This window comes from Gossypium arboreum, chromosome 7 (assembly GCF_025698485.1).
Source record: "Gossypium arboreum isolate Shixiya-1 chromosome 7, ASM2569848v2, whole genome shotgun sequence".
Taxonomy (NCBI): domain Eukaryota; kingdom Viridiplantae; phylum Streptophyta; class Magnoliopsida; order Malvales; family Malvaceae; genus Gossypium; species Gossypium arboreum.
Window position 1 is genome coordinate 5405962 of NC_069076.1, and position 19442 is coordinate 5425403.

General features: G+C 31.9%; 1 protein-coding gene across 2 annotated transcripts; it reads right to left on the reverse strand.

Moving 5' to 3' along the window:
- Nucleotides 1-2864: 2864 nt before the first annotated feature.
- LOC108456978 (uncharacterized) lies at nucleotides 2865-12142 on the reverse strand. 2 transcript variants are annotated; one of them, XM_017755789.2, is made up of 17 exons: nucleotides 11909-12142; nucleotides 11541-11734; nucleotides 11268-11394; nucleotides 11082-11122; nucleotides 10559-10652; nucleotides 9408-10228; nucleotides 8511-8642; nucleotides 7634-7706; nucleotides 7264-7309; nucleotides 7080-7152; nucleotides 6699-6764; nucleotides 5068-5145; nucleotides 4809-4981; nucleotides 4270-4316; nucleotides 3692-3944; nucleotides 3502-3606; nucleotides 2865-3416 (listed from the first exon to the last, which is right to left on the reverse strand). In XM_017755789.2, exons 2-17 carry the CDS (start codon nucleotides 11714-11716, stop codon nucleotides 3061-3063), a joined length of 2661 nt encoding a protein of 886 aa, XP_017611278.1. In that variant the 5' UTR covers nucleotides 11717-11734; nucleotides 11909-12142; the 3' UTR covers nucleotides 2865-3060. The 2 variants fall into 2 exon arrangements, with proteins under 2 accessions (XP_017611278.1, XP_052886786.1); XM_053030826.1 differs by having other exon boundaries at nucleotides 11845-12142.
- Between the last annotated feature and the right edge of the window lie 7300 nt (nucleotides 12143-19442).

The window sequence follows — 19442 nt, forward strand, 5'->3', positions numbered from 1 at the left end:
ATTCTATGAGGGTAACACACTTATGACAAGGTCATTGGAGGAGCACCCATTGAGTAGCTTTCGTAATGTTATGTAATTACGGAGAGCTCAGTCACGATAGTATAGTTGAATGACTTCGTGACTAAATAAGCTTTTAATTAATAGGCAAAAAGTTGAAACTTAATTGTAAATTATTTGAGCCTTAATTATATATGACTAATTTGTCTCTTTGCTGGCTCGTTGAAGCCAAAAATGAATTGCATATAAAACAAAATGAATAGAAATGATAAAGTTAGAGAAATTGGTTGCATTTACAAATAAATGTGTTAGTGAGAAAAGAAATGACTTGAGAATTTTTAAATTATTAATTAATTAGTTATAATTAAATAAGTGAAGTTTGAAAATTAAATTAAATTAAATTAATTAGTTATTATGAATCTATTGAATATGTAAATTAAAATATTTCCTTATAGATTCTTTTACGGTAAAATTATTATAACTTTAATGTAATTAGAATTGGGTTGCGAGAATTATTTAATTAAGAAAAGAATTTAGTTAATTTAATTTAATTAACTAAATTAATGATATTTATTCTAGGAATAGAAAATAAATATTGGGTTAAATTAAATTATAAAATATTAGATCAAAAGTTTATGAAGCACATATAATTGGACCTAATACATGAGAGACTCAATTTCCCTCATTTTACATGTGATGGGCGGCAACCCTAGTGTTCTTATTTAGGGTGTGCCATTAGGGTTTTCACCCTCCTTTCTAGTTAGTTAGTTTAGGAGAGTTTTTTTTTTTTGTTACACTAAATCAATAATGATTTTCTTTTCTCTCCCTATAAATATATTATTATTCTGCCATATAGTAATGGAAATTTATTTTCCAAGAATAAATTTTATTTTTTAGAAATTACAATTTCTTTTGGTTTCTATTGAGAGAATTGCTTTCTCACTGAAAGAAATAATTCAACTTCTTATTTTGTATTTGGTTTGTGTTGCTCGAGCCCATAATTGACGCAATTCGGGATATAAGGATAGCGGAGAAGGTCGTTCAGTTAAAAGCCGGAACGATTTAAATCCGTCTCGTAAAAAACACAGATACTTTTCAGAAGAAAATTTATTATTATAAATATCACAAACCGACTCAATTTTTAAAAAATATTAAATTTCCATTGTGACTGAAAATCGTTTTCTAAACTAGATTTTTTCAACAATAAGAAGGATTCTCTCCTCCATTTAGACTATTGACAACCCACCTCTAGTAGTGCTTGGCACCTTTGGCACGACGTGAATCACCCTTGGTCACTAACCCTTAAAATTAGATGAAATCAATACAGAAAACAACATAATGGAATCAAATTGGTACAAATAAATAAATAAGGACTCAAGTTGCAAAATTCAAAAAGATTAAATTTGTATTTATGCATTTTTATTTAATTATATTTGATGGATTATTTATTTATTTATTTTTTGCTGTTTATTTATTTTAATTTAAGGCTGATATTATTTTAATTTTCTTTACCACAATTTGAGACTTATGAAAAATGAATCTGATTACTTGAACATTAATTTTAAAGAAGACAAATTTATAATTTAAAATTTACTGTGAAATTGGATAAGATAGCAACAACTTAACTGACATTGTTTGTATATTTATCATTTTATGTACGTCAGATCATAAATTATTATTTTAGTAATAAAATAATTATTTAAATATTTAACTCCGCAAACTAAATCAAGTCGAATTATTTTTAGTACCATTATGGAATTTAAAATTTTAAATAAAATGATAATATTAGAGGATGTGGGTTTAAGTGTGATGAAATACATTATTCTCCTATTTATAGATTAAAGAGAGATTATGAATAATTTTAAATATTATCTTAAAAAGAGCGATATAATCGAAATCTATAATGAATAATACTGTTGCTAGCAACTAGGGTTAATATAATCTTTGATACCTTCACAATTTTTTTTAATTTGGTTTTTAATTTTTTAATTTGGTTCTTAAGTGTTTTTAATTCAATTTGGTATTTAAATTTGACATTTTTCCTAATTTGGCATTAAATTTTTTTTCCATTTTGATACCTTGTCAAATGTTATACAAATTACTCTAATATACTAAGTGTTATTTTTGACAAGGTAATAAAATAAACAGTATATGACTGATATGTGACAAATGACATGGAATTTTTTTTCTTTTTCAAATGTTTAATTATTTTTAATTTTATTTTATTTTTAATTTAATATAATCAATTTTTATTTTGAGTTCTTAAAACTCTTGTTTTCTTCTTCAATATCCATTCGACAAGCATAGCTCAAAAAGCTTAGGTGCCAAATTAAAAAAAAAAAAAAAAGGGTTAAGATCAAGTGCCAAGTTGGACCAAGAAAATGCTTAGGTACCAATTTAGGAAAAAGTGATAAGTTTAGATACTAAATTTTAAAAAATATATATTAAATTTAAGTACCAAATGTTATATTAAGCTTTACAAGAAAGACATAGATTTAAGCACACTTAAACACATTAAAATAACAAAACCGTCTCGCATATAATATTTTCTTTTAAGCAAGATCTTTAAAACCGAACCGATAGTCAAACTGGTTATTAAATAAATTATTTGAAAAATTCATAAAAAAATTAAAAATCTAGTTCAAGCAATTTTTTACCTGATTCAACCAATCCATACCAATTCTTCAATACCCTTCTCCGAATTAATACCTCAACTAATTCCCAATCTAACAATCCGATTCCAACTGCCTTACTTCTAAGTTTTAATCCCTAGATCATTTTACCCTTTAAACTTTATATTAAAAAAAAAAAAAAAACTATGATATACTTATAGATGATATAGAATGATAATTTAGTATATCAATATATTTATTAATTCTTTTAAAGCCACGTAATTTCTTATTTGATTATTTTCATTTTTCATCCACTTCAATTCAAGGAATGCACACTAGGCTTCCCAAGGCTAGCTCAATTTGAGCTAAAAGAAATAAAGGGGGGAAAGGCCATTAAATTAAATATGTACATAATTGCCAGAATGTTACAGGCACAGTTCGTAACGTTGTTTTAACGTTTTCTGGTTAACTTCTTATGAACATCACGCACTGTAATTTCTTGACATCGAACAACCCCGGCTGCTCCGCCATAGCACAACCATCTCTCACTACCCTTGTTCATGTTCCATCTCACTCTATGCATTGCCACAATCTTGGGAGGAAATGTCTCCATTTGGCTTTCACCTTCTTTTTCGGTTTCTTCTCTCTCTTTATTCGTTGCTTCTTTGGTTCCTTGTGCCAATGCTTGACGATCATTGTCTTTCTTCTTACCGTCACTTTTAGAGTTTGGTTTCATTTTGCTTTTCAGAGCTGCCAATGTTTCCTCGGGTTCAGATTCCAAACTGGGATCGTTGCCATAACAAAGGGCTGCAACAGGTTTAAGTAATTTGTTGGCTGATTGTTAAGAAAGAAAGTTGCAATATCTGATTAGTAACCCAATTCTGAAGCTTACCTAAAGTTCGCTCACTTTTAGATTTTGGTTTCATTTTGCTTTTCAGAGCTGCCAATGTTTCATCGGGTTCAGACTCCACGCTGGGATCGTTGCCATCATAAAGGGCTGCAACAGGTTTAAGTAATTTGTTGGCTGATTGTTAAGAAAGAAAGTTGGAATATCTGATTAGTAACCCAATTCTGAAGGTTACCTAAAGTTCGCTGATTGGAAGTTGGAACCTTCGCTTTCCTATGCTTTGCATTTTTGCCCAGTGACTCGGTTAAGAAGTAACGCATGGATCTTTGGCCATCCCCACACTCACTACTTGGCTTCTTCAACGGCAAAGGCTTATCTGGTAACGGAGTGTTAACTATTACAGCAGGTTCCTCCTCGGTCAAGGATCCACATGCAAAATGCGGCGATCGATTTCGTGAAAAATCTTTGTCCACTGCTTTTGAGGTTAGCTGGTTACAGAAACAATAGTATCAATGAGGCAAAACTCGGAAGAAGCAGCTTACGGAATATGACAAGTGGTTTTAAACTTTATTAAAGGAAATTTCAAGCAGTTGTATGACAGATTTTTATGATACGCAGTATTAGTGAAAGGATTAAAACAATTTTACACTGCCAGTTGATTAAAAACGAAGGGAGAAATGCAGAATGTTAAGCAACAAAAAACAACTCATAGGAACAATTCTCGAACAGTCTCCAAGATGAGTTCTCATTGGAAACAAAGTCTGTAGGGTAAAAATTATAGCAAGCATTGTAAATAAAGGTAAACTAACTCACCTGAAAGTACGTGGCAGTACCATCTGCCCCACAATATGCAACCATGCCTAAAATTTAAATCCACCAGTCAATGTAAATTTGGAAATGACAATTTGAAAATCAAGTTGTTCTTCATCCCACTTTAATAGTCAAAAATCACATTTGTAACCGCTGTAAGCATTTCCAATGACTTGCAAGGACAAAAAATACAAAGAGAAATCTATGACTAAGTAGGCATGTAACATTGCAGCTAATATACTAGATCTATAATTAATATTTCACAAACTGAAAAAAGGGATAGTTGTCACATGTAATCTTTTACATGATCTTTTGTTTGCATATCTTGTACTCCAAAAGTTTTCAGGTTTTTGCACACCATATTTCTTTTAGGAAAAAACAAACTACAATTTGACTTACTGTCCAACATATTAGGTCCACAGCAAATTTTACTACAGTGAGAAAAAATTATTTGTAATTTTACACGCACAAATAGTTTGAAAGGCTATTGCTCTTGTCAGAAGGCAATATTAGTAATGTAAGAAAATCATTGCCTAGCATACCTGTTAATCGTGACACTTGTACACACCAGATTGCAAAGGATGAACAATTATAAACGTGCAGTCCTTGTTGCTTAGACCCACCAAAAGGTTTTCCAGTGACAGGCACATCACATGCAGCTTGAACTAAGCTGAGCAGTTTCATTGTTCCATCATCGAAGGATATGATAACGCATCTACAAACATAAAAGTTGCCTCAATTCTAGTTGAAGAGAAGACCATCAATTCCAAATGAAAATAATAGGAAAGACATATAACCTACCTTGGTTCTGGAAGCCAATCCAGGCTATATATGAACTTTGGTGCTGGATGGACATCCCACAATGGAAGAAATGGATCACTGCAAACAATCATCAGAGTAGAGCTCTTAAAGAAGATGTAGGTTCTTGGAGATAAATGCTCAATACAATATACCAAGAGAACATATTTTCAGTGCTTTTAGTTAAAAGGGACCCATAATTCAGGATCCCTCCCCTTAAAACAAGGGAGACCTATTCAGAAGTTAACATATGTAAATGTGTTTCTGTGACATCCTAGACAATTACAATTCTTTTAAAACACAAAGTTCAAACTTTGAACGATTCAGAACTTAAAAAGAAAATAGGAAAGCACTTCGAATATGCAAAAAATTGCAATTCCACACATAAGCCCAATCAACCGAAGAAAAGCAAGTACATAGATCAAGTTAAGCATTAAATTGATATGTACAATCTTTTCATCTTAATGCCTAATTTCATCAACTAAACAAGCATAAAATGCAATAGAATCGCCTATTGTTGTCAAGGTATGCACCTAGTGGTTGCGCCTTAGCGCCAGGAAACACAAGCGCATCAAACCCTTTCGGGCAAGGCACACATCCGGTGCACTTAGCTTTTTTTTGTATGGAGATAAGAGCCAAAAAAAAATCCCACCTAATTGAAGTTCTCTTCTTTTTTTTTTCTTTTAAACTTCCCATTAATTGTACCATCACTAGTTAAAAATGGGGATAATATACTTCTAAGTATTACAGTAAACCACAACAAATGTGATTATAAGGAATCCATGCATATTGGCCAATAAAGAAAAATAATTTTATGCATGTTTTGTAGATAAACAGAATAACTCTTTAGAGTTCATTATCATAGTTATATATCTTAGCCTTACATTATTACACACACATACATCACACCTTACTTCACTCAGGCAAATGGTTATTTTGGGCCTAAAGCCTCAGGCAATTCACCTAGAATGCACCCCCAGGTAAAATTTTAGTTTGGTCCCTCCAGTAATTGTTAGTTGTAAGCTAGTAGAATGGTAAAATTGCATTTTGGCAATTTCTGGCTTCACCCTTGCCCTGCACCCTTGACAACATTAGAAATGCCAATTCATTTATCATCTACTCAATAATAGCTACAACAATTGCTACTCTAATTTTGAGTGATTTACAAGTGAAGGTAAAAATGAATTAGAGGAAACGCTGAAGAGGATCAACCAAATTCCATCCACAAGTAGCGAAACAAATAGAAATTAGTTTGACTTTTCAGTAAAAAAAAAAAAAACTCTAACTTCAGTTGAACCTCCTATGACTCTGTAAGCTTCAATACATCATGTAAGCTTATGGCACTAAAATGACTTCTAAAGATAATGAAATACATAATAGAAAATTAAAAAGTGAACATAAGCTGTCAATCTACACTATTGATCTATGTCATGCAATATGCCATCTTTAAGAAGATTCTAAAGTTCAATTAAGCTTTTGAACTATACAGTCAAAGAGTTCAATCTTAATAAACAGAATAAAGCCACCCAAGCATCTGGATTCAATTGAAATAAATGCATAGGGAACATGACAAGCAAATGCTCAGAGATAACTGAGATACAAAGCGATCAAACTTAACATGCTATCAAGGTTACCGTATGTCCCAAAATTTAACACCTCCATGTCCAGCAGTAAGAATAACATTTGAGCTCTCCATATCACTGAAATTCAACATTAGAGTTTTTATTTACAACAATCAGTAAGCATCAAACATCTGTATAGTTGACAGACAAAAAGATCTGGTTAATAAAGCAGTTCCAATTTATTAGCAATTGTCCAACGGAGGGCAGATAGCCCATAACCTTGAAAACTTAAAGAAAAAGGGAAGACAGGCACAAATCTACCAAAGGCCAGTCCTTTTGCATTTTAGCCACCGAATTCCCATAAGATATGGGTTCTGAACAGAAGAAAGAATTGCTGCATAGATAGCTATATAAAATCTAGTCTGGAAAGGGAACACTGCAGACATAACTGACCTTCCAGATGGAGCCCATGCAACTGATCTAATCGGTGCTGTATCTGCACTAAAACAAAGCAGAGGTCTCGTATCTGCATAATTACGAAGTGGGAAATAAAATTCAACTAGGGATTTGATGCCGATAACCAAAGCCCTAATTCAAACCACATCAATAACCAAAAAAACTTTGACTAATTTGTTACCATTAATTTTTGGTGAACCACTTGCAGAGAATTTCCACAAAGCAACCTGATATTAACTACATTAGTTTTGATGCTACAAAAATCAAAATCAAGAGTAAATGATAATCCTAGCCATTGAAATAATAGGAAAAATCTAAGCAACCCAGCAAATGTTCAATCAACATATTAATGCAGGAGGAACATATTTTACAAATATTTCCTGGAAAAGTTTCATTGATTATAGACCAATTTTGTAAACAAAAAGAACACTTCTAATTCCTTTTATGCAAAGGCACTATATTGATTCTCCAAGAGTCAAAATCAAATACTATATGAGTGAAATTATTTATAAGAAAAAGTATATAAAACAACAAACTAACAAACATTATACCATTCCATCATGGCATCCAGCTAGTAAATAATCATGTGGAGGTGAGGTTGACCACTCAACTGTTAAAGGAATGCTGTATAATAAACAGTTGCCTCTGAATTAGTGATAAATGAAGTAGAATCGAACGCGGAACTAGATCATAAAGGAAAACTGAAAGTAGCAAAAGGTCACAGGACTAATTAAACAATTTTATGAATCAAAGGATTTACAAGCAACCAAATAAAGCTGTAAATTAGTAAATCAGTCGGCTGAATTCTAAGTTTACAAATTAATTTCCTCGACATGGAAGATGCAATATCACTTAGAAGGACCCAGAACCATTTACATGAAATTAGTAATAGAGCTGCATATGGTGTAAAGTGAAAATAATTCTTCTTTTCTTTTACAATGTTTTCCATATAATCGAGGAAGTTCTAATAAATAATTAGTATATCAATAAAGTCTCAGAAGTATGATATTCAATAGCAATTTATGCAAAATTTTTGTTCTTTAGTTTTCCTTTTCTAACAGAAAAATTCTCCTGCATTCCACATGCAAAGGATTTCTATAATTCTAAACATGGGAGCAGTCAATGGGAATGCGTCATTGAGATGAACTGCACCCAGGAACAACCAAGACATGTTGCATTGCATATTGTGATATAACTGCCTAAGTATAAATAGGGATCCATGCTGCTTAATAACCCACATGTCCACAACCACCCCATCCCTCCATTTTCTTTGTACGCATAGCAAAGAACAACCCTACTTAGCATTATGATAAACGTTCTGTTTCCAAAATGTTTTAGAAATTCTAAAGAACTGCAACTTTATAGAAGCAGCACACACACACACATATAGAACAATTTAATAGAGAAAAACTATAGATTGCAAATTACCTCTGTATATCACCGCATTTTAACTTTGAGCACTTGAAAACTGGGTCCAATTTTACAAAGCGAGGGTCGGTACCCTGCTTAGGTGAAGTTGAATAAATAGTTTTTATCATATTTAGAAGAGGAACCTCCCACCTGCAATGCATTGGCAGAATCACACAACATGAACAGAATTTGCCAATGATAAACCTAAATGAAACATAAAATCAACTAATTGCTATAACCAACTGCAAAAGTGGATGACATGGAACTGATTTAAAACAAGAAACAGGGGGAGCTGGCATGGAAAGCTAAAATTCATAATAAATTAGGGGAAAAGTAGGCTTATAAAAAATGACACAGAAGTATTAATTTTCAATGTTTACTGTGGTACATTTGATTTCTACATTTCAGGTATTAGACAAACACCTTCTGCCCCACTCTCATTTATAAGCATCTTCTGCACCCAATCTAGTTGCAATATTGTAGAATTTAATTTAATTCTTCCAAAACATTCTACTTGACTGAGTATTATTGTATTCAAGATTTTATATTGCAATGATTATTATTATAATCATTTCAGATATTCCCTTATTTTGAAATCTTGAAATGACAATTAATATCAACATATAGTTCTTTGGACTTTTCCCTAATCCAATCCAATCCACTGCTAGTGCTAAGAATCCACAAGCAGGGCTGTTAGCTGCAATGCTTCCAGACGTCGAATTAGGAAGCCAACCTATTCTGTTGAGTAAGACATGGCACGAGACAACCCCCTTAAAGAGCTTCTGTGTTCTATTAGTGTTGTATAAAGATAATGATGCTTATTCTTCAATGACTCAGTCCTAAGCAACGATAGGTAGAAAAATTATGAAGAAAATTTAAAATAGAAAGTCTAGACAATTAAGGCAGAGCTCTTACACTTCCAAAGATCCATTTCCCAGTAAGACAGCCAGATAGCCCATCCGTTGGTTGCATTTAGAATCATGTTTATGATATGGCTGCCATTTTACATCCCAAGCAACCTTTCCATTGTGAGCTAGGCAGAGGACAGCTCTTGGCAAGGCAATGTCGCCTGGAATAGAAAGAGAACCTGGGCTGACCTTGATCGAATTACAACCTAAAACATTATTTGACACAGTAGCTTCTTGCCCAGTGTTAAAATGAATTTGTTGGTTCATTGCAGAAGATTCTGATTTTTCATTTTCAATTTTACTATCACTGTTATTTTTCTCCTGTGTCTTACTTTTCAATTTTATACTCTTCTTAGAAGTTTGAGGGGTTGCATCAGATGTGCATGTTGCCTCTTTACGAACTTTTTGTTTTTTATTATTCTTATGTGGAACATTTTCTTGCGTATTCCCAGGAACATTGTCCGTAGAAACTGGCTGAAAGGAGATGCCTGGGTACTGAACAGCAAGAGGCTGGACATCTGGATCACTGTCAGGAAATTCAACAATTGATTTTTTTCTATATCTGCCTTTTGATCTCTTAACCTGATCAGTCTGAGATTCATCTATTGGCATTTTTCTAGGTCTTCCTCTAGTCCTCTTTGCTGAGCTCTCGCTCACGGCCTCTGTATTTTGAGGTATTTGTTTCGACTTTTCCTTTGGCAGAGTAGCTTCTTCCTCGTTCACCCCAGCATTTACCACACACCATATTTGAATGATGCCTCTACCAACAAGTGGGGCACCCAACTTGTGATAATAAGATTCAGGAGGATGAGCAGCAATAGCAATAAACTGGGAAAAAGAAGGCAAACATAAATAAGTCACATGGATAGTCTCACAAGATTGTAGCATTAAGATGGTGATGATTATTATTAATCCTACTTATTAAGCACGCAAGCAAATTTTTAAACCATTATCTAAGAAAAGATCTAGGCTTTTTTGTCTCTTTCATTTTGAAATACCCAAGTAGAACTAGGTTTGGGCTAGCACAACGTGCATCCTGAGAATAAAACAGTTTAATGCAAAAAAACCGAAACTCAAATACAGAAGACTAAATTTACAAACAAAAGAAAGGTTCCCACAAGTAGGTTAGGATTTCAGAGGGGAGAAGTAGTGAAGTACCTCACATTTGACAAGACTGTTTGGATTCTCATGAACTTGAGGGCGCCAATCCAATGCCCAAACAGACCCTCCAACATACATCACAAAGTCCTTACTGCAAGAAGATTGTACTTTAATAATGTTAATAAATGTATATGACATACCATTTTGTAGCAAGCTTTGTAAGACAGGTTGAGACTCAAAAATTTGACTGACAAATGAAATATGGTAACCTATACACAGATCTTAAATAAGAGGAACAATAACACCCAAGTTCGTATAATATCATATGCATATGCATCACAGATTAACAAGAGCAAACACCATCTGGGGCATGTTCATAAGAGTTTCTTTTTTGTTTAGAGAGAGAGAGAGAGGAATCCTATACAATAGCAGAACTTTCATAGTCAATTAATTTGTATGTATGCTTGTCAAGAATGAAACTATGACCTTTTTCAAACCCAAATTACACCATCCTTTTACCACATAAAGTAAACCCAATAATATTGAAACTATTATCACAAAAACAAAAATCCAATCTAACCCGTATTCTACAGATGCATTGCTTCCATATACTCTGTCCTGCTGCTTCAAAAAAAAAAAAAAAAAAAGAAAAACAACCAGTATTAACAAAATATTATGCTATAATAAGTAATAACTACTCTAGAAAATTTTCTACTGTCGTTAAAGATCACTCAAACTCGACCCAAAAAAAAAAGATTACTTTCACCTTGGGAACAGTTGCTGATGAAAATTGGGGCAACTCTATGCCAAGAGAAACATCTTTACCCGGTGAGTCTTTTAGCTCATTAGCAAACCTAATTATCCTCGGTTCATAATCAAAATGCCTCCATTCCCTAAAAGCATGTTTAATAGTAAATTAGGAACATGTAGTTGTAGATTTCTACAGTACACTGATAAAGCTAACATCAAAAGAAACAATCAAACTTTTCTTGTTTAAACACATGGAAGTCTAAATGCTCATAGACAAATATAAATCTACCTTAAGAAGGTGATTGAAGAAGAGAATCTCCGGATATCAGTTTCATCCAGACCATCAATCTTGGGCTCTTCACAAAGCTTAGATATAGTATCCATTGCCCTAAAATGATTCTCGACCGAATAATCAAATACAGAGACCTTAGCTCCTGGACCACCATTCAAGGGTTCTTCTGCCATTTTTCTACGTCTTTTTCACTACAATCATAACACATATTTTGTCAATCACTCGAATACAAAAGAATAATGCTCGATAATTGATTATAAGAAATAAAACCTAAACTGTAACTCAATGCTAAATACGGTACATGAATGTATAAAGAAACCCAATTTGGTGCGTTAACTATAATGCGAAGTTGTTTGAGCACTAACTCTAATTCACAATCTTCGTTACCCGGACTCGTCAGGTCCGGAAAAAACCAGCGGACACGGCGGCAGGTGAGAACTGAGATGAAAAGAGAAGAAAAAGAAACTGATTTGCAGAGACGCGAGAGGGAGAGAAGGGGGACGATGGTAGGAGGAAGATGATGATCGACGAAGGAGAAAACACTCTTCAAATAAATGAACAAAAATAATTAGGGTGTAATAAAGACTGTACCTATATTATATTATTTAATTAGATAATTCTAATACAGTAAAATTAATTTTTAAAGTGTTAAATCAATTTTATTTTTATTAATTTTAAATTTTAAAAATAAAAATAAAAAATTCTATTTTAGGGTAGCCTGTCCCTACCATGTCCTAGACTCAGCCCTATATATTATCTATATTGTTATTTATGCTAAAGTGTATTAAAAGGTTTGAACTTTAATTTTAAAAAAATGTTTCAATTTTAAAAAAAATCAATTAGATTTTATATTATTTTTTACATTTGTTGTCGCAGCAACACGAATATTTTAAAATATGTTTATTCTCATATTAAAAGATTAAAAATAATTTATTAATACTTGTATAAAGGTATAATAACATTTTAATCTTCTAATTTTATAAAAAATTATTTTAATTATTTTTTAATTTTCATTTTTTAATTTTTGAATTTAAATTTTTGTTAAATTGTTCAAAAATAGATGAAAATTTTATCTTTTGTTAATTTTGTTAACATGATATACATGTGGGTTGCCACATAACATGTTAGCATTTAATTAATTTTTAGAATTTAAAATATTAAAAATATTTTTATAATTTTATAATATTTTAATAATTTTTTATTTTTAAAATAGTTTTTTAATTTTAAATTAAAAAATTTAAATGCTTATGTGGCAATTCATATGTACATAAACTTAGAAAGTTAAAAATATTAATTTTTTATTTATTTTGAAATAATTTGACAAAAATTAAATTTAAGGACTAAAAAATGAAAAGAGTAAATAAAATGTTAAAAATAAATTGTTTGTAAAGTTGAAGGACTACAAAAATTATTATGCCTAAATATATATATTAAAATTACAACCAATTAAGTCACTGCTAAAGTTAGCGGTTTAGGTTTACGCCAGGATTGTACCACATGTTAGATTGGTATAAAATAAAAAAAAAACTATAAAAATATTATTATACATGAAAATGTAACTGATGAAACTAAATTATAGCACTGAATTTATTAATTCTGGTCAATAACAATGGTCACAATAAGAGCTTTTAGAGACCTTTCAATGCTTAGTTCAGAAGCAATATCAATTTTGTTTTCTTTTGTTTTTTTTAAACCCATCTTATAAACTTTCCATTTAAGCTACATTGCCATGTTCGTGTTTTTTTTTTTTTTTTGTCACCTAGCATACGTTACATTAAGCAAACTTGATTCTTAATTTATTTTGATTTCAGGATGACAATGGCAAAGTAAAGACATCATTCCAAACGTTGTTAATTTACATCGAAAACATCGCAAAGAGTCCCGATGAGGAAAAGTTCAGGAAGATCCGATTTAGTAATCCGAAATCCTAAGTAAGGTGTCTTTAATATGATGTAGAATCGCAACGAGACCTTCCCTATGCTTTTCTTCTTTTTTATTTCTTCATGACAATGGATTTCACCTCGAACTAAGAAAGGGTTGAGAGCCTGAAAGAAGGAATCGAGTTTCTTGAGCTTTATGGATTCAAGAGAAACGAATGGGACGAGTTTTTGGTTTTCCCTCTTGACGAAGTCAATGTGCAAGTGCATAACATTGTTGGTTCTATGTTTATTATTCCTCATATAGTAAACCTTACCGACCTTACAATGTACCCATAGAAAGCTAAACGCATGTCTCTCAAAAGAATCAATGATATTGCGAACTTGGGGCTAGCTCGCGAACCCCAACTCAGCAAACTTTGGAAAGAGACATTTTCGCTAAGACTATATGAAGATCACGTGGAGGCCTAGGGTAATCAATTGCTAGTCACCCTAAAATGTCTCATATTAGGACGTAGTATCATCGTCACTGCCAAGAATGCCAAATCAGACTTCAATGTCAATAACCTTAGGACACGTATCTAAGTTTATCTTCCACTATAAAAAGCCATACAAACAGTTCACAAAGACTAAAGTAAGACACTGTTTTTTCTTGATCTTTAAACTCTATCCCAAAATAGAACTCTCTTCCTAACTCTTGTCCCCTTGTCCTTTATTCTACTTTTACCTTATTCACCTCACTGGTTAACAATTGGTGCAGTGAGCATGGATAGACATGATGCATCTAGGTAGCAATGATCTTCCTAGCACTGAGTTTGATCCTATTAATGATCAGGTTATAAACCCCATCGGTCATAACATAGGAGCAAACTAGGAAATCAAATCAAGACCCATTGCATGCTAGTCAGCAATATCCCTCACGAAACCAAATCAACCCACAAGACCAAAATCAACAAAACCCTTACCAACAAAATCCATACCACTAATTTTACCAATATCCTCTATGGTATTACAACCTCCAGAACTAGCACCACGCTAGAGCATCACTGATAGATCAAGGGTCTCAGCATCATCAGTCTGGTAATTTGCAGTATCTAGGTGTAATACCCCCTACCCGTATTCATTGCTGGAATAGGGTACGAGGTATTACCAGAGTTTACGAATTTTTTTTATTTTTTATTTAGCAAAACTCAATATAATCCCTTTACAGATATCTAACCTTCCCTGCAATACTATATCGAGACCAATCCAAATCAACCAATCCAATTCAACATATTTTCAAGATAAATTCATGCATATTTATAAAATAACGTCATCACATACCCAAAACCAGGTTTGTTAACCATACCAATGGCTAACTCTACATTCATTTCACAGAATCATTTACTTTATTAGCTTATACATGCCATTGATTTCCAAAATAAAGTTTCTTTATATACCGAAGTCCTGAGGTTGATAGTGTGATGTGTCTCCAACCAAATCCGACCTCCGAGCTCTTAACACTACAAAACAGGGAAAAAGGAAACGGGGTAAGCACTTTGTGCTTAGTAAGCTCATGTAACAAGAATTATACTTACCTAATATTTTCAATACAATACAATAAACATTCCTATATCCATTCAATGCATTATTACCCTAATATGCACAAACTCAACATTCAAGTTAGTACAATAATTTCCATGTACCAATAATATATACTATGATTGATGAGCTCATCAATACCATGATTTCCATTTCCTTGTTATTTTTTCATATTTATCCCGTTGAATTTATCGGAATTTCGATGGATTTTTAAAGGTACACTTTTAGTGTACAATTCCGGGTCCGTCAATTCGTATTCATGTGCGCACATATCCATTTCAAAGAGCACACTCCCGTGAACCTCAACCTTGCAGCGGGATTACCGGTCTAGGCTAAATCCTCGCAATATAAACTCATAGAGTATTGTCGGGATTACCAGTCCGGCTAAATCCTATAGCGACAATTATTCTAATGAACTTGGATCTGAATTACCAGTCCAAGCTAAATTGAGACCCTAATTCGGATTACCCGTCCGGCTAAATCCATTTTACACATATTCTTCGGAGGGCTATATCAGATAGGATCACCCGTCCGGCTAGATCCTTTTACCGTCAATTCCTTTTCAGAGATCCATCGAATTTTCCTTTCATTCAACCGGATTTCTTCCCATTTTATCAAATATATCAATGTTTCATAAAGTTCCATATAATGAACATTCAAATCATATTCATATAAAAACATACAATCTCAAGCATTTAAGAATATAATTCAAGTTACGAACTTACCTTGATACTTGTTTGTAAACAAAAAATCTACTAATCCGAACTTTTTCCTTTCCTCGATCTAGCTTCAGATTTGAATCTTCTGGATCTAAATAAATAAATTTAATTATCAATTTAATACATTTCATGTTCATATGCAACATTCTCATAATTCAACTATTATTTATAGTTCATTCAAAGCTGTCTACTTGAGTCATAGTCACTAAATTATTTTTATCTTGAGATAAAGAACTCCAAATTAGGATCCGATAATTTTCCATGAAACTAGACTCACATATATTCTTACCATAAAATTTTCAGAATTTTTGGTTTAGCCAATCAGTACAGTTTATTCTTTAAAATCACCCATGTTCTGCTGTCGACAGTTCTGACCCTTCTTCACTAAAAATTAACTATCTATTCATACAGAATTCAAATGATGTTCTCGTTTGTTTCTATTAAGAATAGACTCACTAAGGATTCTAGACATATAAATTTAATCCCCTAATTGTTTTTCTTAAATTTTTTATGATTTTTCAAAGTCATAACAGGGGAATCCGAATTCATTCTAACCTTATCTCACAAAATTCATTATATCTCAAAATTTACAAATCCATTGATTACACTATTTCTTCTATGAGAAACTAGACTCAATAAGCTTTAATTCCATATTTTTTTTATCTTCTAATTCGATTTCTAAAATTTATGGTGATTTTTCAAAGTTAGTCTACTGCTGCTGTCCAAACTGTTTTTGTGCAAGCTGTTTATTACCATTTTTCTCCTAAGCTTTTAATAAAGGATAATTTCGTCCCTACTCAATTAGCCTCTCAATTGAACTGATTTTTCTCAATTAATATTTTATTCTATCACCTTAAACTAGTTTACAACCTTTAGGAATCAGAATTTCAGCAATAGACTTTAATTCCAAGCATTTTCACAATTAGGTCCTAAAAAAATCAATTTCTATTGAAATTACCTAATAAAATCATATCATAAACAAATCAAAGCTTTAATTTCATTCTATTTCATCATAAAATTACAGCACTCAACCATGGTGACTTTCAATTTCATCCATGAAATCAAAAACTAATGAATTTAATAGTAGGACCTAGTTGTTAAAGTCTTAGAAACACAAAAATTACAAGAAAAAGGAAAGGATTAAGTCAATTGGTGCAAAAATTATGAAATACCAGCTTAGATAACCCTCCTATGGCGTTTTTAGCTGCTGGAATTGAAGAGAAATGAAGAGAAATCTAGATATTTCCTATTTAGTCCTAGCTTTATTTAGTTAATTTTACAATATTCCAATTTTACCCTTAATTTATCAATTTTTCTGCTGATTTCATACCCTTGCCGTCCAGCCCAAATAACTTTTGGGTCTAATTACCTTTTAAATCCTTTCTCATTAGACTCTTAAGCTATTTAATCATTCTAGCAACTTTTACACCTATTACAATTTAGTCCTTTTGATTTAATTGACTACCCAAACATTAAAATTTCCTAACGAAATTTTAATACCACACTAATAAAATTTCATAAATATTTATAAAATTATTTTCGACTCGGTTTTACAAGATAGAGGTCCCGATATCTTGTTTTTACCCAATTTCTTCAATAATTTCTTTTTCTAACTAACCACTAAATCGGTAAAATTTTTCTATCAACATTTTCATACGATTTTCCTATCATATCAATTTTCATGCAAAAATATTGAAATAAATTTCTCTTTAAATTAGATTTGTGGTTACGAAACCACTGTTCCGATAACCTTGAATTTAGGCCATTACACTAGGCATACGAGAGAGCATAAAAGTTATGGAAGAGAAAATGCCCTCCCAATAAAAGAGATACGAATAGCAACAAAATTTTATCCATGAGCAAATGGATAGGTAAAAACAAACGGATAAAAGAAACGAAAAGCTTATTGAGGAGCTCAAAACAAATAAGATGAGCTGGGAGCAAAATCCTAGGCGTAAGAAGATTCTATCCATTTTAAACACTATCATCAACATGAAAGCCAATGTAATGAAAATTTAATAGATGAGGATGTTGACATGGATGTTAAAGATGATAGCTATGACGAAGACCATGGAAATAGTTATAGTTTTTTTAGTCAAAATATATTAGAGCAAAAAATAAATAATTTACAGAAACATTTACAGGATTTCAAAATATGAAATCCTCTAAATTAGTGAAGAAGTATAAAGATGAGCCCTTAGCTAAAAAAGTATTGTGGCATAATGTTTCTCCCATGTTTGAATTCCCTAAAATAATGTATAATGGTCAAGGAAACCCTCAAGACCATTTAACACATTATATAAATCATATGAATATATTTGGGGCTTCGAATGATGTTAAATACAAGGCATTTTTAATAACATTGAAGGACTCAACTCGAGTGTGATATTTGCAATTGTCACAACATTCCATCACGAATTTTGAGTAGTTGATGGACCTATTTATGAGCAGGTTATTGGAAAATAAGACATTGAAACAATCTTGCGCATACATCATGTCTATCGAGCAATGCGAGGATGAGCCTTTACGAGATTTTATGAAAATGTTCAACGTAACAACTATGTCACAAAAGATGTTCCTGAAGAATTTGATGTTCAGGCTTTCATGTCTAGAACAAATCACTAAAATTTGAAATATAATTTAATTGGTAACCTCTCAACTTGTCAATATTATATGAGAAAGCTTACGTCTTTGCTGAAAATGATGAGTTAAAGAAAACTAAGTTGTAAGCGCAGCGTGTTGGAAAAAATCCAATTTAAAAATAGTTTTCTTGCACAACAAAAAATAAAAAAAAATTGAAAACTGAGCCGGTTTGTGATATTTATAGCAATAAATCTTTTACCAAAATCGTACCTGTGTTTTCATCTAGACAAATCCTTGTCGTTCTGACTTTCAACGGAACGACCTTCTCCACTATTCTTGTACCATGAACTGTTTCAAGCGTGGGCTCGAATGATTGGAATCAAACACAAAATTAGAAATAATTTTCTTTACTTTTAGTATGAAAACAAAAATTATCTTTTTAATAGAAACCAACAAAACTGTTATTTCGGAAAATATATTTATTACTTAAAGAATAAAACTCTCATTGTTTTTGGGCAGAGTAAAAATATCTTAAAGTTGTATAAATTTCCTTACCATTACCATCTATTTATAGGAAGAAGAAGTAAAACCCTTATCGAATTGTAAAAGTTTATTTCAACTAGAAAAACAAACAACTAGTCTAACTAGAAGTATAGGGGGCAGCAACCCTAGTTAATAATACTAGGGCTTGTCATCTCTCCCTTTAACATGAGGGGCTTTTAGGCCTCTCCTATATCAAGTCTAATTACAATTACTTCCCGGGCTTTTAACCTAGTACTTTATAATTCGATCAAACCTTATATTTGTTTTTCTATTTCCTAAAATAAACATCTCATTATATTTCCAATTAAATATTCTTCTCAACTCAATTCTAATTCCGTTAAAATCATGACAACTTTATTGTTATGAGAAAATATATTTAATATTTCTACATTCAACAAGTTTACTATGACCAAATAATTTATTTCCATTTTCAAACTTCATTTAACTCGAAAAATATAAATTCATTTCCAGGTCATTTTCATTTTAATTTTCATTTTGGAAAAAAACACATCCATTTCCTGATGATTCCATTTCTCCATTTTTCATTTTCATTTTGGTTAATAAAATTATTCATTAATTATATTAATATCATTTGT

Coding starts and splice junctions, on each gene's coding strand:
- LOC108456978 (XM_017755789.2), bottom strand. CDS start 11,716: ATGGCAGAAGAACCCTTGAATGGTGGTCCAGGAGCTAAGGTCTCTGTA. Junction 7,310..7,633: donor CTGGATGCCATGATGGAATG/GTATAATGTTTG, acceptor AGTTAATATCAG/GTTGCTTTGTGGAAATTCTC. Junction 7,153..7,263: donor TGGTTCACCAAAAATTAATG/GTAACAAATTAG, acceptor GTAATTATGCAG/ATACGAGACCTCTGCTTTGT.